We start from the raw sequence: 15,098 nt of genomic DNA, 5'->3' as shown, positions 1-15,098 counted from the left end.
TTTTGCCCCTTAAATCTAGTAAATTTGTAATTACCTTTCTTGTAAAAGAATATATCTTAAAAAGGATTATGCCAACTGATAAGATTGAGACCTAAACCTGATTAATGCACTTAATCTTAGGTGTTAAGCATAATCCAATGACTCATTCTATTTCCTCAATTGCAATTTTCCTAAATCTGTGTCGGATTTTATGCAAGATATAATAATTTCTCCATAAGTAAAGGTGTATTTTCTTGATCATGATTCACCTCCCTATTCCCTACCAAAGGAAGAAAGCAAGTTAAGCAACAAACACACTCAACCGAAAGATAAGACAATGTTGGTTGATCTATCTAATTTTCTGTATCATACTTTACTTCAAGCACACCTTGTTATAATTTTCATCATTTTCTTTTTTAAAAAAAATCAAGCAATAGTAATATTATTTAGTGGTTGTGGGCGAATTGCAACCGCGTATTTTAAGTTATGAGTTCGTTTGTTAGCGTTGGCGAATAACACAATAATGGTAAAAAAGAAACTAAAATCCCTTTGTGAGTCTTCCCAACACCTAATGGAATTTTTTCTCCTATGGTTGCTAATAAATATGGAATAAGAATATTGTCGTTTTGTGTTATTCAATTCTTAAAAACTAAGAAAATGGACTGACGTCCAAGGAAAAATTAAATTCATACTCATTCTTTACTCTTCTCATTTACGGGTAAAATGTTTGTGCCCAGGTTTATATATTGCTATACACGTCTGGTTCATGTCAACCTGCATGTTGAGCAACACACAAAACGACAAAAAAAATAATCCAGTATCACAAGTTATTCATTAGTAATATTAGCATTTTATCGAGGTAATATTTTGGCTGAGCAATCTATTATATAAACAAAATTAAGTTGAACAATTTTAATCGTGTACACATTTCGAGTTTTGTAATCGTTGCCTTTTATGTCATGCGTTTTCTTTTCATTTGGAATATGCGTAGTAACCTTGAGAAATACTACACAGATGTTCCCAAAAACAAAAAAATACTTTTAAAGTGAGACTCTCTTTATGAATTCTCTATTACCTCACTATTTCACATTAATTATCATATCAATAATATAAAACTTCATGTCACAAAATAAAATAACAAAAAATTTATGAATTATACTTTTAAAAGAAATCCCTTTAACATTTGTTTCGTAACCTTTCCGTCGTGGTTTCAGCAGTTTCATGAGTTTGTGGGCGCCGAACCCACTGACGTAGGTACGACGGTGGTACGTATGGACGACTGCGTTTTGCTTCCAGATGTATCCCAACCCCTTAACCTTTGGATTGCGCGAGGAGTAATCGACTGGAACTCGGACCACTCTGTCTGTTTGTCCCTCTCGCGGTACGGTCTGGACTTCTGTTCCAAATATACCCCTAACCCGTCGGACACACAATGACGTGTAAAGCCTGTGTGACTTTTCAGTCGTTGATGCGTTGATGGGTTGATCATCTGCTCAATGAGTCAAATCGTGCGGCTGAGATTGTCCTGCAGACATAATTGTTGCGTGGGATTCCCGTTCAATCCCACTTGTGTCAGGCACCGACATACATGTGTAGTGGTACTTACCTTCAAATTTAAGGACGACGTTTCCCCGAGCAAATGTTTGCTGCTTTTGGTCTTGTCGTTTTGGAGAAGAAGAGACGTGGTTCCCATAATACCCTTGTCAAGTTGTACCAACAAGACGAGAAACCAATGTTGAAACTACGCAACGTGCCTGCCCACATTAATTTTGTTTGGTTGTACAAGTGACGCTAATTACCTTTTTTTAGTATCGGGTTTTTCTTTCCCTTGTACTTCCGGCTTTGTTTCTTGGTTGCATGCCTCAGTGTCGGCTTTCATTGTAATCTTGGTCTCTTGCCTTGGTTAATATATCCAGCTTTTCAAAAAAAAACAAAAAACAAAAAACTATGCAATGTGCCTAACAATCCTACTTTGAAGCGACATTCATACTCTCAATACATCGTTTAATATGTGGTGTCACTTGAGTTTAACATGTGACCAATAATGTAAATTTGAAGAGAAAATTTTGGATAGCTAGGCATAATTATCTAAACTTAAATAAGGCAGTTTGACTAGTCATACCGCTTTCACAAAAAAATGGCACTTGTATGTTCGAAGTTGTCTAATTCCAATGTGAAAGTGGCCAACTATCCAATTAGTTCAAATGTTATACTAAGGTTTTTATTCTAATTGAGATGTCATGTATTTCGTTTAAAACATTTAAACAAATTAGTTAGAAGCAGTTGGATAACTATTTCGTTTTCAATGAAAACTCGTATTGTAATTACTAAACGAGAACATGAAACATAATGAGATATTATATTATTCTCTTTCTCAAAATCTTTTCAAATGCCACTACAACTTGAGGAAAATCATATAAACTTCACAGAGCAAAAATCTTGAAAAATATCACTTTTCATTTTCCTCTGTAACATTTCGGAATTGGAAGCAGCACAACTCTCCCGCTTCTGCGGTGAGTTTTCATCCACAGATTCCTCCATATCCTCCTCCGCTTCCACCTCCACTCCCTGATCAACAAAATAATCAAAATAAATTAAACAAAAAACACAATTAATTTCAAATCTGATCGAAGATTAAGGAAAATGGAGATTGTGATTCACCTGCGATGGCGATTCATCGGCCTTCTTTTCTTCCTCCTTCTCCCTGAGCGATCGAATCGGCGATACTCTCTGCTCCAAAACACTCAAAGCTAAATAAAAATTAAGGAACATAAAAGGGAATGAAAAGCATTTGAAGTTAAATCGGAGCTTACAATTGATTGAACATGGAGTTGGTTCAATCGGTAAATCCGATCGAGCTCGATCTCGAGCATCTTCTGAATCTGCCCTCTGTTTTCGAGCTCCTTCATCTGTATTTCCATCACCATATCCTTCTCCTTAAGCATCTTCTCCGTCTTCTCTCTGTCCGATTTCATCCTCTCCGTCTTCTTCCGGATCGCGCTCAGCTCCTCCGCCAGCGACACTTCCATCGCCTCAATCTTCACCGGAGTCGCATACATTGGAGGGTTCTCCTTATTTGAATCATCGACAACGCCAATCCATTGGTGAACCGGCTTGATTTTGAGATCGGAGTTCGTCGGAGTCACCGGAGTGTTCTTCGGCTGGAGCGGCGTCCGGCCACTTTTAGGCCGAACAATCTGGTTCCCGGCGATTCCGGCGACGGAAGATTGAAGCGTGTGCATTGCTTTGGTGGATGTGTGAAAGATGCTATGGCAGTTCAGGTTGTTATATTTGAGAGAGAGAAAAAAGGGAATTGTAGAGAGAGAGAGAGAGAGAGTTTGTTTGAATTTGAAAGTGGGGAGGCGTTAGGTGCTAACGGCTACATTTTTAATTTGCGTTCAGAAGGTTTATATATAAATAAGCTCCAGATTACGCTGATTAATTTATTATTTTATCAGGATATGATTGCGTGGCAATCAATTACGAGACACGCTCATGGCGGGACCCGCACGCTCATTGGGTCCTACCACATAACGACGCGTAATTATATAGAAGGCGGTAAAATTAACTGTTTCAACAGTAATATGGATATGGCCCATACGGAGGGTAATTTTGTCATCAGAAGAAATAGAGGAGTTTGCAGAGTAATAATCAGCCCTACGATTTCTCCATCCATGTCGCGGATTTCAAGAGTAATAATCACAGTTTGACTGGTCCGATAAATTTTCGGTGCAATAGAGAAGTACACTACATGTCATTATGCAATTAGAGTGAAATTTTTTTGTTTTCAAATGTCATTTCAATTATATAATAACATGCGATGTACTACTCCATGTTCTAGACACATTAAAAAATCTCTCTAATTGTTCAATCTGTAAATTGCTAAAGTTGATTATTTTAAATGATCAATTTAACCACTTGGTACTACAGTCTAATGATATTCATCTTCACTAGTAAATGATAAGTCTTAAGTTCGATTCTCGCTAAAGATGAATTTTAACCGTATTATTGTGAGGCTAAACACATCTCTTTAAATAACATCGATTGTTAAAAAAAAAATGATCAGTTTGAATTTCTACTAATCAGTTGATCACAAGGAAGATAAGTGGTTGGTTTTGTAGGGTCGTCCAATAACAAAGCGGTCGGGACTGTAGGACCGTTCAATAAGAAAGTTGTCACAAGTGGAGCTGAATTAACCAAATACAGGGAGGTTATGTAAGAGAGAGGAGGGCCAAGGGAGGAAGCATATTTCTCCGTTAAGTAAGCTATTTCTACTTGTAGACAAATCATTATTTGACATGCGTATGCTCCTCTTTTTATATTTCTAATAAGATATGTATACGTGTTAGACTGTGATTTTCAGATAAATTGTGTTTGAATCGAAATATGAACATGTACAAAGCCTATGATGACTAAAACAGCATGATTCCAACATTTTATGTTGAAATCTACTCACAAGGTTCTTTAGGTTGATATCTACAAGAAGTCAACAAAACGCTATGAGGATCAGAAGTAATCCAGTGGAAGGTCCCAATCATCATTGCCATCGGTCTTGCTTTTCCTGGAATTGAACTTCTGGTCACCAAAATTTCTTCTTCTTGTATACTTATCCGATCTTACGGGTCTTTCAATGTCGGAATATTCGTCGAGATCATCTACAGAGCTTGCAATATTTTGGCCGTCCAAGATACCCTGTTTTTTTACATATGGTCACATAAATCCCAACGTCAGTTTCTGTTAATTTACATGCAAACAATCTCACTGGACTAGATCCGTTCATGATTTCCTCAGAAGCCTCAATTACTGACATAGGGCCGTCGAATGGGCCAAACGGCACAATTATAGAACAAAAGTAAATGGAAACCAGAGTGCAGTAAAAAATAAATTTCAATGGTTGAACATGTCTATGCCCAAGAAAATGAGTTAAAACATCTAACATGAACGAGTGATACTCAAAAGTTAGTCGCAAGCATATTATGGCGGTAAGTAAACTGTCATATGCAGGCATAAAACTTGGTAGCAAATAAAGCAAACTACAAATCAAGACTAGAGTTTTATTGTGCAGAAAAGAAGTACCTTGGTCAGCCTGTGTATGCGCGAAGCTGCAACTTCATGCACAATGACGGCATCAGACACAACTTCCAGAACATCCTCAACAAACAGCGCATAGGTACTCACCTAAAATTAGCTGGAATTAAGCTTTGCAAGTAGAACAGTTCATAAAAAACCCCTAGACATGCAAGCCAATCTAGTTCAAATGGTAGGAACTTTTCAAATATTTAGCCTTTGTTTCATTAATCCATAAGATTTCATTTCACCTACCAAACTTGATGGAATATAGGAAATCCCAAATGAATCAAGTTCAAGGGATTCGACAGCCCCTGAATTGATGTTAAAACTGTATCCCCGCACCTAGAAATGCCGCATAAAACAAGTTAGATGGTTGAGGAATCAGGAAATAGTATGAAGACATTAGTGCAATATAGAGTACCACCTTTCCAATTGTTCGTCGACCTGGTGTTACAACTTGGTATCCTACCTAGCAAATCACAACTTAAGAACTCAAATTGTAAAACATTGATACTAAAAGATATTGAACAAGGTACATGATGCACCCAACACCTACATATAATGATCAAATTAGCATTTGATAAGATAAGTTATCACTGAACACATTTACTTGAGCTTTACTGATGCAGAAAACTAAACTAACCATGCAGAAAACAAACACAGAAATAAACTCCATTTGGAAAGAAAGGGACAAGAGTGGACGCTCTTATCAAGCATATACATATATGTCACAGGGAGACGGAACATACCAACGTTTCCAGTCCAACAATCTTAAATTCATCATCATCAATCACACTCTCGTCCTCGACAAGCACAACATCACCAACCTGCAAAGAACAATAAATTGAATACCTTTTCCATAAGAGAAGAATGTTCATAGAGTACAGGCATGAAATATATAGGTGCCCCAAGCAAAATGTACCTGGGTAATATCGTCGAGAAGAAAACGTTCAAACTCTCCCGAAAGCAAGTTTCGCCTCACTTCTACAAACTTTACCATCCACTGCGAAAAGAAGAAAATAGTTCTAAGTTCAACTGACAAACTGGAAACAAAATGATCAAAGGATAGGAACTTTTTATCATAGCATACGAAAATCGAAAGTTTGATAACTTACTGAATTGGTATTCACCCAAAGCTGAGAGACAAATCCCAAGCTGAGGGCACTTTGAATACTGATAACTTGCTTTGCAAGAATATTGGACCTCCTCATTACCTGCCTCCCTTTTCTTAGTTCAACTTTTTCATCAATGTGCTTCAAATTCTCCTCCTTCTCCAACCGATCACCGTCCGCACCCGCCATTCGGACCCGATTCTCCTCTTTTACGCTCCCATTACTCTTTCGATTTCGGTTCTCCTCCTCCGAACCGCCCTCCGATTCCAGAAAATTTTCTGAACCCAATGAAGCATTGGATTCCTCACTGAGATCAATCCCATGTCGCGTTACTGACTCAATTGCCTCACCTTCGAGGTTGAAGAGGTTCTCCCCTTGCTCCTTAAACCCTAAATCGGCCGGAATCCCGCAATCAGCTATCGGATTCTCGCTGGCCCTTCTGCTGAGGAACAAAGACCTCCCATTTCTGGAGTTTGCGAGTTCTGAATTCGTGAAATTGGATGGTTTCGAGCAATTTGGCGGGTAAAAGTAAGGATGCAGTTGGATACAGGAGCTCCAATTGGTTCTGGTAAACCCTAATTTTGGAGATTTTGTGAGAGGAAAGGATAGGGGGATGGAGGGAAGACGGTCGCACATGGTTAACTCAAAAACATTCGACTGCAATGGAAGTAGTTGGTATTGAGGTGTGTGTGAGTGAATACGATGTCGCTTTGTAGGTGTAAGGAAACGCCAAGTCGTTTTTTGTGCTCTTCACTTCTTTTTTCTTCACTTATTTATAGACTAAAACACTTTAATCCAACCACTTCTAAGATCTAATATAATTACATCTAACTATAAAATATAAAAAAAAATATAATCGTCCAAATTTAAATCCAACGGATAAAAATAATTAAAAATTTTCTTTCAGGCGTTTCATATTCTTTTGTAGTGTTCCACGAGTTTCATAGTGTTAGTTTAGTGATTTTTTAATATTTATCAAAGTCTAAATATTTTTATGTTAGCCTACGTAATTTTTTTTCTATATAGTTACTATAAGAAAAAATTATCTTAAATTCATTCCTTAACGATACCAGGCTAAAAGTTTAATTCAAAAGGGTTGGAGTAGAAAAACTATTTTGGATTAAAACCGAAATTTTTTAGATAAAACAAAGAAAAAAAATAGCAAAAACTTGTCTTTGTGAAATTATTTTAATGCTCATATTTTTTTTCCTTTCTCTTTTCTAATACTCTCTCATTTATGCATAAAAGGATATAATAATACTTTCCTAATTTTTTTTTCTGATAAAAAGGATTCTGTTCTATTAATATGTCAACACAAATATAAAATAAAATCCCTATTTATTTCTCATTATTAACAAAATTATTTTTCTTAATAACTAGCATTTACCTACACATTTTGTGTGTATGAATACATTTTTTTGAAAATGAGAAAGAGAAAGGGAGGAAGAGAGAGAGAACGTGGGGGGAAATAGGAGGTTTTTGTTTCTGGTTTTTTTTTTAAAATATTAGAGGTATTTTAACATCACCTGTAGGTGAGGTTTAAATAAAAAATAGTAAAATTTGGATCTGTAAAATTACATTATTGCCCTCATTTTTTTATGTGATAGAAAACTAAGTAGTATTTTTATCATTTTTTTATTGATAAAAAGAATTTCATTAATTAGTAAAGATTATCTTAATTTTTCTTTGATCTTCTTTAATACATCTGATCGATCAATTAAAAATTAAAAAAATGTAATAAGTACAAAAGAGTACGTGGATATCCGAAACAACCAAAACCAATCGTAGACGCATGGTCAAAGCACGCATCCGAACCCACCAACCAATCGGAGAAAAGCATATTCCCATCCAGTTCCAGCACACCTTTAAAAAAGCAGAATCGCTACAACTTGGCAGCTCGTCCGCCGACCAATCCCCACCCGCCACGTCTCCATCGTCCAAATTCCAAGAACCGAAAAAAATTGGAAGGCTGGAAAATATAAGCGGCAACGCGCCCCCTACGCTCCAGGATTCGTGAAATCAGACGTTTCCAAAAAACCTCCATTGTTTTTGTTCTCCTCTCTCTCGTGCTTCGTCTGCACCCTTCCCAAGGTAAGCAAATCCAAACCCTTTTGGGATTTTCGTTGTGCTTGGATTTCCGTTTTCTGTTTGGTTTCCGAGAAACGGTAGGAAAGTAACAGAAAGTTTGAGTTTTTTAGCCTGAAACAACAACAACGTGTTTTTAGATCTAAAGTTTCGTTTTTTCGGATTTGTTTGTGTAATTGCGCTGAGCTGTTTTGAGATCTGGTAATTGTTGGGATTAATTGCTTTGCTTTTGTTCTTGCCATGGTGGATTACACAATCTTAGCTTGAAATCTGAAAACTTTTGGATTCCTTGATTCAATTTCGACTTCCCAGTTTGGAATTTCTGCGATTTCGAATTCTGGGTTGTTTTTATTGTGATGCATTTTGCTTTATGCATTAATTTTTGGTTCGTATTTTGTAATTCTTATCATATTAATATTGGTTCTGATTGTGTGTTTGAATGCACCAAATTGTATATCGAATGATTCGAATTCAACATGAACTTTTTGACAAATCAAGTAAAGTGTTTGGGATTCCTCGATTTGTTTTTGAGTCGAAATTTGGGTTATGGAGGGAACTTAATTTTGGAGGGAACAAATAGTTAATGATGTTCTTGGGATAATATGGGAATTTTCAATAAGTTTTGGATTGAAATTAAACATCAACAATAAAGTGCCATTAACCAAATTTTTGATCTTGAAACTGGAACAAGAGCTTTGTTTGACCTGATTTATGTTATAGAGCAGGTCAAACTAAAGCCATATTTGACTTTTGGATTCTTGTATAAATTTTTCTATATAGTTTTGTTGTGAAGATTGTGCTATCATGCTAGAGACGCCTCTTTGTTTTCGAGTTGTTTTTGGTCTCGCAGTACAAAGTTACTAACGAACTTTTTTCTTCCTTGTGTTTGGTGTTTGAACTCAAATTTGACAGCCTGATCTTCATGAATTCAAGAACTGCTGAAGCATCCGTGTTTTCCTGTAAATCGGGAAACAAGAATAACCTCTTCTTTGTCTGGATTTTGTTCTGTCTATTGCCAAAGTTCCTAGGAACCCCTTTGCAATCGTGAACTTGGCAATTGACAGGATTCCATCTAGAGCACTGGCCGTTGAGACTTTTGGATAGGTAAAATCGATAGCAGGGATCAATTTAAGGGTGTCTCTCTGAAGTTAGCATCCCTGCTCTCTACTTGAAAACATGGTTTCCTCTCAGCTACCTGGTTTGACCAAGGCCCACATGTGCAAACCAATTCAGACCCAGTTGCTTTTCCCCATGGAAACAGTGGATGGTGCAGGTTTCAGATCACCTCGAGCTTGATTTTGATGATGTATTTGGCCCTCTACCAGTTCAGACCTCAGTAGAAGTGAATTTGGCTAATTCTGCCTCGACTGAAGATGCTACTGAGCTTATTTATGACGATCCAGTGGTTATTCACAACCGATCACATTCTTTGGTTGGTCCCTCATCGTTTGTAAACCAATCATTGAAGCTCAGCAAACTGACTATAAGTGACACGGAAGATTCAGTGGAACTGGTAGAATGTGTCAAAGGAAATACCTTCAAAGAATTTCAGGAACCTTTTATTGATGATGGTGTCAACGAAAAGCCTCTTGAAATTATTGACGAGAACCCCATGAAGATTGAGAGTGTAGGCATTGAAGATTTTGAGGTTTTGAAGGTTGTTGGGCAGGGTGCATTTGCAAAAGTATATCAGGTTAGGAAGAAGGGGACATCAGAAATATATGCAATGAAGGTCATGCGGAAGGACAAGATCATGGAGAAAAATCATGCCGAATACATGAAAGCTGAGAGGGATATTTTAACAAAAATCGATCATCCATTCATTATCCAACTTAGATACTCATTTCAGGTATTTCCTGCCCTGCTCTGGAAGTATTTGTTCGTATTTACCTTTTCTGTTCTGCCCTTCTATATCATGCTTAAGAGAATCCATGTTGGGAAAAAGCAGTCTTATGAACCATATCTTCAAAAGATACTGTCAATTGATATACTCAATGTGCTGATTTGGTGACTTTCTTGATGATGACTAGAGGACTAACTTAGTTTAATTTGCTATGCAGACCAAATATAGACTTTATCTTGTGCTGGATTTCATTAATGGTGGTCACCTTTTCTTTCAGCTCTATCACCATGGCCTTTTTAGGTACCTTTGGTTTCAACATTCGATATTTTGTTTATTTATGAGCTCAAAGATGCAGACACTTAACTTTTCTCTTTTTTTTTTCAGAGAGGAGCTGGGACGAATATATGCAGCTGAAATTGTTTCTGCGGTTGCTCACCTCCATGCAAATGGAATAATGCATAGGGATCTTAAACCTGAAAATATCCTATTGGACTCAGATGGCCATGTACATTCTCCCTCTCTGTTTACTGCTCTGATTAATTGCTGCCTATGAATTGTAACTGATTTCATGACCACTGGTTTATTTAACAGGCCATGTTGACTGATTTTGGTCTTGCGAAGCAACTTGAGGAGAATACAAGATCTAATTCCATGTGTGGAACTGTGGAATACATGCCACCTGAAATAGTTCTTGGAAAGGGCCACGATAAGGCTGCAGACTGGTGGAGTGTGGGAGTCCTATTGTTTGAGATGCTTACTGGAAAGGTTTGCTTTTTATTCATTTTCTTCTTGTATATCACGATGATATAGGAAAATTTTCTTGATAGTCCGGTGGAAATTCTGTCTAAATTCAAAGTCAACAATCATTATATACATATAGATATGACAAAACTTATTATATTGAAAGGCCATTGTTTGTTAAATGTATTATTGTTAGGAGGTTAGCCGGGTTTGTTTCTTATGCTAGTGTAATATTGTCTGTATGTACTGTTTATGTTGGACATCTCATCCATGATCAATAAACTTCTTTTTCAAAACTGATGAAAAGAATATTTTGTTTGTCAATTAGGTAACCCAAGCACAGAAGTGCACTTTAGGAATTGTGTCCGTAGTTTTATGTCAATACAGATCTTATAAGTTGGAACATTTATTCTACGGCTAATATCATCTAATATGAAATTAATTTTTCCCTGCTTTTGCTTCTGCAGCCTCCTTTTACTGGGAACAGGGAGAAAATTCAGCAGAAGATAGTTAAGGAGAAGATCAAGTTGCCATCCTTTTTGTCAAGTGAAGCACATTCTCTGTTGAAAGCGGTATATATTCATTTACTCCAATCAACCTTCTTCTCTTGGATAATTTCTGCTTTTGTACGAGATTACTTACTGCTTCTATATGACTAAGCTTCCTTTGTATGAGATTACATTCTGGAACTATATGACAAAGTGTTCTTCTATCTTAATCTATGAACTGAATCTAGAACATTGTCAAACCACTGCGCCATCACTTCAAGTAGTCCCCAATAGATATGAAAAGACCAGCGTCTTTTATTTTTGCTTAGTGGGTGGCTGGGAACGGCAATGCTGATCCCTGAGTTTTCTTTTGAGCCTTCTAATCCATGACTGAGAGAACTGACTTTGCTGGTTATGTTTGCAGCTGCTACATAAGGATTTAAGCAAGCGCCTTGGTAGTGGGCCTTTGGGGAGTGAGGACATCAAGCGCCACAAATGGTTCAAGCCAATAAATTGGAAAAAACTGGACGCTCGGCAAATCCAACCAAGCTTTCGTCCTGAAGTTGCTGGGAAGCATTGCATTGCCAATTTTGACAAGTGCTGGACTGACATGTCAGTTGTGGATTCCCCAGCTGCTAGCCCAAATGCTGCTGGAAACCCCTTCACCGGCTTCAGTTATGTTAGGCCGGCCTCCTCTTTTCTCCAGAAGTAGACCTCATTTGCTAGCATGTGTCATCCCAAGATGCAAGTTTTTCGACATTTCATATCCTTTCCCTCATAGGATCTTTTTAACTGTGAACTTATGTAAGCTGCTTGAAAGCAGTATCCAGGAGAGAGATTTCTCTTTAGCGGTCCTCTCTTGAGATTAGACCATATGAAATTTGCTGCAGACACATTTGCGTCTGTAGAAGTCTGAATGTTGTATTTCCTTTTCAAAATTACTATAATTATATCCACTTTTTATTTAAATTCGTGACATATTAATGTTATGGTAATATCACGAGAATTCTTATAAGCTCTCTAAAATAATCATTTGCCACGTCTACCAATCGTCATCAAGAACCAATTTTCTTAAAAACAATGTTATTTTCTCATGTTTTCGCTTATTTTCCATATTTTTTGTGCATTTTGGGGAAGCAAATTTCACATGTGGATAAATAAGAGAACACGTGTCAAAGTGCCAGCCTTTGCTAACACTTCTAGTAGTTCTCCCACAGAACAGAAGGTTCACACTTCACAACATAACCTCCATACAAGCATGGCCTATCTGCACTCTCCAAGTCTAACCACACTTAAGCACAACCCTAAACCTGCATGCTTCCCTCCTTCAAAACCCTCTCCACTTCACAATCTCTGCTTCTTCACAACCCAACTCAAAATCCAGCCTCAGAGATGCAATGCATTCTTCAGCGAAATCTCCGATAGTATATTGGAAACCGCCCTTCATTTGGACCAATTTCCTCCTCTGCAATATGGTTTCATGCAGTTTGAGAGGATCACAGAGGAGCTATCAGAAACACAGAAGTGGGGGTTCCTTGTTTTTGCTGGGGTTACTTGGATATACTTAACTGCGAGGCCGGGGATTCTCATTGGCGCCATTGATGCGTACCTTCTTGCTCCTCTGCAGTTGGTGTTGGACAGCTTGATTGGGAGGAGGAGGTTGAAGAGGACGGACTTTGTGATCGGGGAAAAATTGGGAGAGGGGTCTTTTGGTGTGGTATATTCCGGGGCAGTTGTTCCGAAGAATGTGAATGTGGAGGAGATGGTGCAGAGGAGAGGAAGGGGAAGGGCACCACAATTGGATGAGAGGTTTAAGGACAAGGTCATCCTCAAGAAGGTAAGTAGGTAACTCTGTGATTTATCATGGTAATGATATAAGTATTTACGGTTTTGGGAAACTATACACAAATAGAACCGCTTACAAACTTTTTTGTGTGTGCATAGTTTCTAAGGTATTACAAGATTGGCTTTGTAGATTTGATCATTTACTTTATTTATCAGTGTTTTCTGTGATGTGTAAAAAGATTGATCTGATTTTTTTTTGGAATGGAAAATGCAGGTGAAGATTGAAGTTCAAGGGGCTGAAGAATTTGGCGAATTCGAGGAGTGGTTTAATTACAGGTTGTCTAGAGCAGCACCTGAAACATGTGCTGCGTTCCTGGGAAGTTTTGTTGCTGATAAAACAACATCACAGTTTACGAAGGGTGGAAAGTGGCTCGTCTGGAAATTCGAGGTACCTACGCCATTTGTGGATCACTTGTTCGAAAATCTAAAGCATTTTGCTCTAGATTCAGATTATTTAGATCAATCCATGACAGACTGCTTTATATGATGATTACGAACTCAGTGCTATTTTACATGTGATTTTAAATCCATGACAGGGAAACCAAAACCTTGATGATTACATGAAAGATCGGAAATTCCCTTTTAACTTGGAGTCTGTCATGTTTGGACGTGTCCTGCAAGATGTAGACTCCGTCAAACGCAGTGCATTGATCATCAAGCAAATCATGCGTCAAATTATTACTTCGCTCAAGAAAATCCATGACACGGGCATTGTCCATAGGGATGTAAAGCCAGCGAACTTAGTAGTAACAAAAAAGGGACAGATCAAGCTCATAGATTTCGGGGCAGCCACTGACCTTCGGATTGGAAAGAATTATATACCAGACCGTGCCCTTCTTGACCCTAACTTTTGTCCTCCTGAACTATATGTGCTCCCAGAGGAAACACCGAATCCTCCTCCTGAGCCTATTGCCGCCTTACTTTCTCCGATTCTTTGGCAGGTACTACACTTTCAACCCTTTATTTGCGATGCCAAATATATAAAAGCTATGTTGCTTTGCAGGAGGTATTTGGATTAGAAAAAAGCACGAATTCTTGTTTTAAAGCGTAGAAAATCTGTTTACGAGATGAATCAGACGTTGTGATTATTGTTGCAGCTGAACAGTCCTGATCTGTTTGATATGTATTCTGCGGGAATTATACTACTGCAAATGGCAATACCATCCTTAAGGTCTTCAGCAGGCTTAAAGAATTTCAATTCAGAGATAAAAATGGTTAAATATGATTTGAATAAATGGAGGGACTACACTCGGTTGAGGCCAGACTTGTCACTTCTTGATCTTGATTCGGGTAGAGGGTGGGATCTGGCCACAAAGCTTGTTTCCGAGAGAGGTTCCCTTAGAAGAGGGCGCTTATCTGCCGCTGCTGCTCTAAGGCATCCTTATTTCTTGCTAGCTGGTGACCAGGCAGCTGCAGTTCTCTCAAAATTAAGTTTTACCAAATAGTGAGCTGCTTATGATGTGAGTTTGCCCAAGTAAATTTTCTGTGGTTTGTTTTCTTTATTTCTTCGGAAATACAAGTCAAAATCTGATTCGTCGTGCATAATAAAAGGCAACCTTTCCTTTTGTCACAGAAACTGAAGAATGGAGAGGCTCACAGACACAAGGCGTTGCCCACTTAGGTTGTGATGGTTGCCATTTTGCATCCGATGAGACCTAAGGTTCTCGCTTTCAATTTGCCACTCCATCGGATGCAATTACAGGAGTTACAGGTCTTCAATTGTTTTTCTTTACTGGTAATATTATAGCAGAGGAGGTATACACATATACTCCCCCAACCCCACTTTGTAATTCATTCTACATTTAGCAGTACTCTCTGTATCGGAAAGCTCATTTATGTCATTAGAAAGTAACGAAATCAATTGGTTCATGATCAACCTAGTAATATAGTTTTTGACAATGTTTCTTTTAGTTTATCACGCAAAAATTACAGCTC

At 37.9% G+C, this 15,098-nt stretch overlaps 4 protein-coding genes across 4 annotated transcripts; 2 read left to right on the top strand and 2 right to left on the bottom strand.

Moving 5' to 3' along the window:
- Positions 1-2,319: 2,319 nt before the first annotated feature.
- On the bottom strand, positions 2,320-3,368 carry LOC103939447 (high mobility group B protein 13-like). Its single transcript, XM_009349534.3, has 3 exons — positions 2,793-3,368; positions 2,641-2,709; positions 2,320-2,547 (listed from the first exon to the last, which is right to left on the bottom strand). The coding sequence occupies exons 1-3, from the start codon at positions 3,219-3,221 to the stop codon at positions 2,392-2,394; spliced, it is 654 nt and encodes a 217-aa protein (XP_009347809.2). The 5' UTR covers positions 3,222-3,368; the 3' UTR covers positions 2,320-2,391.
- A 950-nt stretch (positions 3,369-4,318) lies between these two features.
- LOC103939445 lies at positions 4,319-6,841 on the bottom strand. Its single transcript, XM_048582888.1, has 7 exons — positions 6,165-6,841; positions 5,972-6,052; positions 5,799-5,876; positions 5,474-5,518; positions 5,302-5,391; positions 5,056-5,157; positions 4,319-4,671 (listed from the first exon to the last, which is right to left on the bottom strand). Exons 1-7 carry the CDS (start codon positions 6,795-6,797, stop codon positions 4,486-4,488), a joined length of 1,215 nt encoding a protein of 404 aa, XP_048438845.1. The 5' UTR covers positions 6,798-6,841; the 3' UTR covers positions 4,319-4,485.
- A 1,217-nt stretch (positions 6,842-8,058) lies between these two features.
- LOC103930221 (serine/threonine-protein kinase AtPK2/AtPK19) lies at positions 8,059-12,287 on the top strand. The gene is given in 8 exon segments (XM_009339510.3): positions 8,059-8,252; positions 9,159-9,518; positions 9,520-10,095; positions 10,307-10,389; positions 10,474-10,594; positions 10,681-10,854; positions 11,298-11,402; positions 11,743-12,287. Coding segments are annotated over 7 exon segments (1,443 nt in total). The 5' UTR covers positions 8,059-8,252; positions 9,159-9,422; the 3' UTR covers positions 12,031-12,287.
- A 109-nt stretch (positions 12,288-12,396) lies between these two features.
- On the top strand, positions 12,397-15,039 carry LOC103930223 (serine/threonine-protein kinase STN8, chloroplastic). The gene is made up of 5 exons (XM_009339511.3): positions 12,397-13,155; positions 13,378-13,551; positions 13,700-14,104; positions 14,261-14,623; positions 14,737-15,039. The coding sequence occupies exons 1-4, from the start codon at positions 12,412-12,414 to the stop codon at positions 14,606-14,608; spliced, it is 1,671 nt and encodes a 556-aa protein (XP_009337786.3). The 5' UTR covers positions 12,397-12,411; the 3' UTR covers positions 14,609-14,623; positions 14,737-15,039.
- The last annotated feature ends 59 nt before the right edge of the window (positions 15,040-15,098 follow it).

The sequence above is a fragment of a genome, unplaced genomic scaffold (assembly GCF_019419815.1).
Source record: "Pyrus x bretschneideri cultivar Hongxiangsu unplaced genomic scaffold, Pyrus_bretschneideri_v1 Contig2, whole genome shotgun sequence".
NCBI lineage: Eukaryota > Viridiplantae > Streptophyta > Magnoliopsida > Rosales > Rosaceae > Pyrus > Pyrus x bretschneideri.
The sequence above is the reverse complement of the archived record's forward strand: the minus strand, read 5'-3'. Positions and strand labels throughout refer to the sequence as shown.